Source organism: Austrofundulus limnaeus, unplaced genomic scaffold (genome assembly GCF_001266775.1).
Source record: "Austrofundulus limnaeus strain Quisiro unplaced genomic scaffold, Austrofundulus_limnaeus-1.0 Scaffold650, whole genome shotgun sequence".
Classification (NCBI taxonomy): domain Eukaryota; kingdom Metazoa; phylum Chordata; class Actinopteri; order Cyprinodontiformes; family Rivulidae; genus Austrofundulus; species Austrofundulus limnaeus.
The window spans coordinates 31196-32958 of record NW_013953052.1 but is presented as its reverse complement, the minus strand read 5'-3'; the positions used below and the strand labels follow the sequence as shown (position 1 = coordinate 32958).

Here is a 1763-nt window from a genome sequence, read left to right as displayed (position 1 = left end):
TAGTACTGTAAACACTGAACTACTGAGTTGAAATATTAAACTATGGTGCAGTACCAAGTTGAGTACAGCAGGGGGCAGTATTGGACCAATAAAAGGCTCCATTGACTGCCATTATAATTCATTAAACATTAACATTTCGTAAACTATACGTTTTACAGGCACCAAAACGCATAGCCGTCATTTGGCACAGGAGCTTTACAGATACAAATTACAATGGCAGCTCTAGGACAAAGTATGCAGGAGGAGAAGCRTKSCAAAGTKGAGATGAYTTGGMTGGGAAAYKAATCACAAYAGTGTGCATTGCATTGGAAATGCACACTGATTAGCAGTGAGCAGGTAAAAATATAAAATAACAGAAGGAAGCTGAAACAAAGTTCAGGTCAGAATGATAACTGAAAAAAGGCAAAGTAGAAGCTGAAGGAAGCTAAAATTAGCACAAAGATGTAAAAAAATAAGGCAGAACCAGAACAAAAGATAAAACATGCTGAATAAAAATTTTAACTATTTAAAATAATAGTTTTAAGGATGTTGAAGACAGCTCTATTCCTTTTTCGATAGAAAAACTGCCAAAAAAGCTAAATATCTCAAAAAGTACAAGTTTCTGAAGTACTAATAGTCATAACCAGAATGTCAAAAAAAGCACAAAAATTGCAAAACAGGTTCTGTAAAAAACATAAGGAAGAAAAAAGGATGTTTTATAAGCATTTTCAGAATTATTAAATTCACCGGACAGTGAATATTTGGGAATTGCTGCAAATCTGAAGCATTTTTTTAAATGTTTTCTAAACAGTTTTTCTTTAAGATTTGTATAATTAGATTTTTTTTTCTTGTTTGTTTTGTACAAAGTTTATTTTCCATCTCTGTAAATGAGATGCACTCTTATATGAGTGTAACTTCAAACAACACAAAGACATATCTGGAACGATCGACAGATTAAAATGATAAATTGGAGGAAAAGCTGAGAATAAAAACAAAGATTTAAAGGGGTAAAGTCTTGAATCTACAGCAGTTTTTCAGAAGACACGTCTCTTGGTAAAGCCTGTTTTTAATGCTCTGTTTCTCTGTGTTTTCTCAGGTGTTTCGCAGAAAGGCAGTGGAGTTGGGTGAAAAGCTGCTGCCGGCCTTCAGAACGCCCACAGGCATCCCCTGGGCTCTGCTGAACCTCAAGAGGTAAAGCGGCTCACACAGACCCTCAGTTTGTGTCTCAGCAGTGGTACTCCAGGCTGTGTTGATGGTCCGATGCTTTAAAGAGCTGTGTGGTCTGCGGCGGGGCGCACGCTGGGCCAACACGAGCCCTGCGCTCTGCTCTCACCTGCTGACATGTTTTAGTTTTACATGACAGAGCAGCCTGCTGGTTTCCCCTGAGTGCTCTCCCAAAGTTAAAATCAGAGGGAGCTTTTATATTCTAGATTTATATTCAGACGAGTGTTTGTGCTCTTTTCTTCTTATTTTATCTCTCAAAACAAATATTTAAACATCCACTGACAACAGATCCTCAGGCACATTTCCACTAATCCASTGGTGGGCACCAGTCCGCTAAGGCGCAAATCCGCTAATTGCGGACCTAAATATTTTGTTTGTGCTTCAGCGGTCTTACTAATTTTTATAATTCATAAGCAGATTTGTGCTTTCTAAAATTAAAATGCAGTACCACTAATATAACTAATTATCTACCAGTCATCTATACATCCTGCTGACTGATGCTTTGGGTCACGGTTCTCATTTTCCACAATGCTTTGTGTCTGCTTACGTAGCAGGAAGGC

General features: G+C 38.0%; 1 protein-coding gene across 1 annotated transcript in view; it reads left to right on the top strand.

Annotated features, from left to right (window-relative positions):
• The window catches only part of LOC106531563 (mannosyl-oligosaccharide 1,2-alpha-mannosidase IA), a gene marked incomplete at its 3' end in the record, with an annotated part of 155151 nt that overhangs the window by 135593 nt on the left and 17795 nt on the right, over nucleotides 1-1763 (top strand). Inside the window, 1 exon segment of the mRNA XM_014027463.1 lies at nucleotides 1076-1170. Within this exon segment, the coding sequence (XP_013882917.1) occupies nucleotides 1076-1170 (95 nt within the window).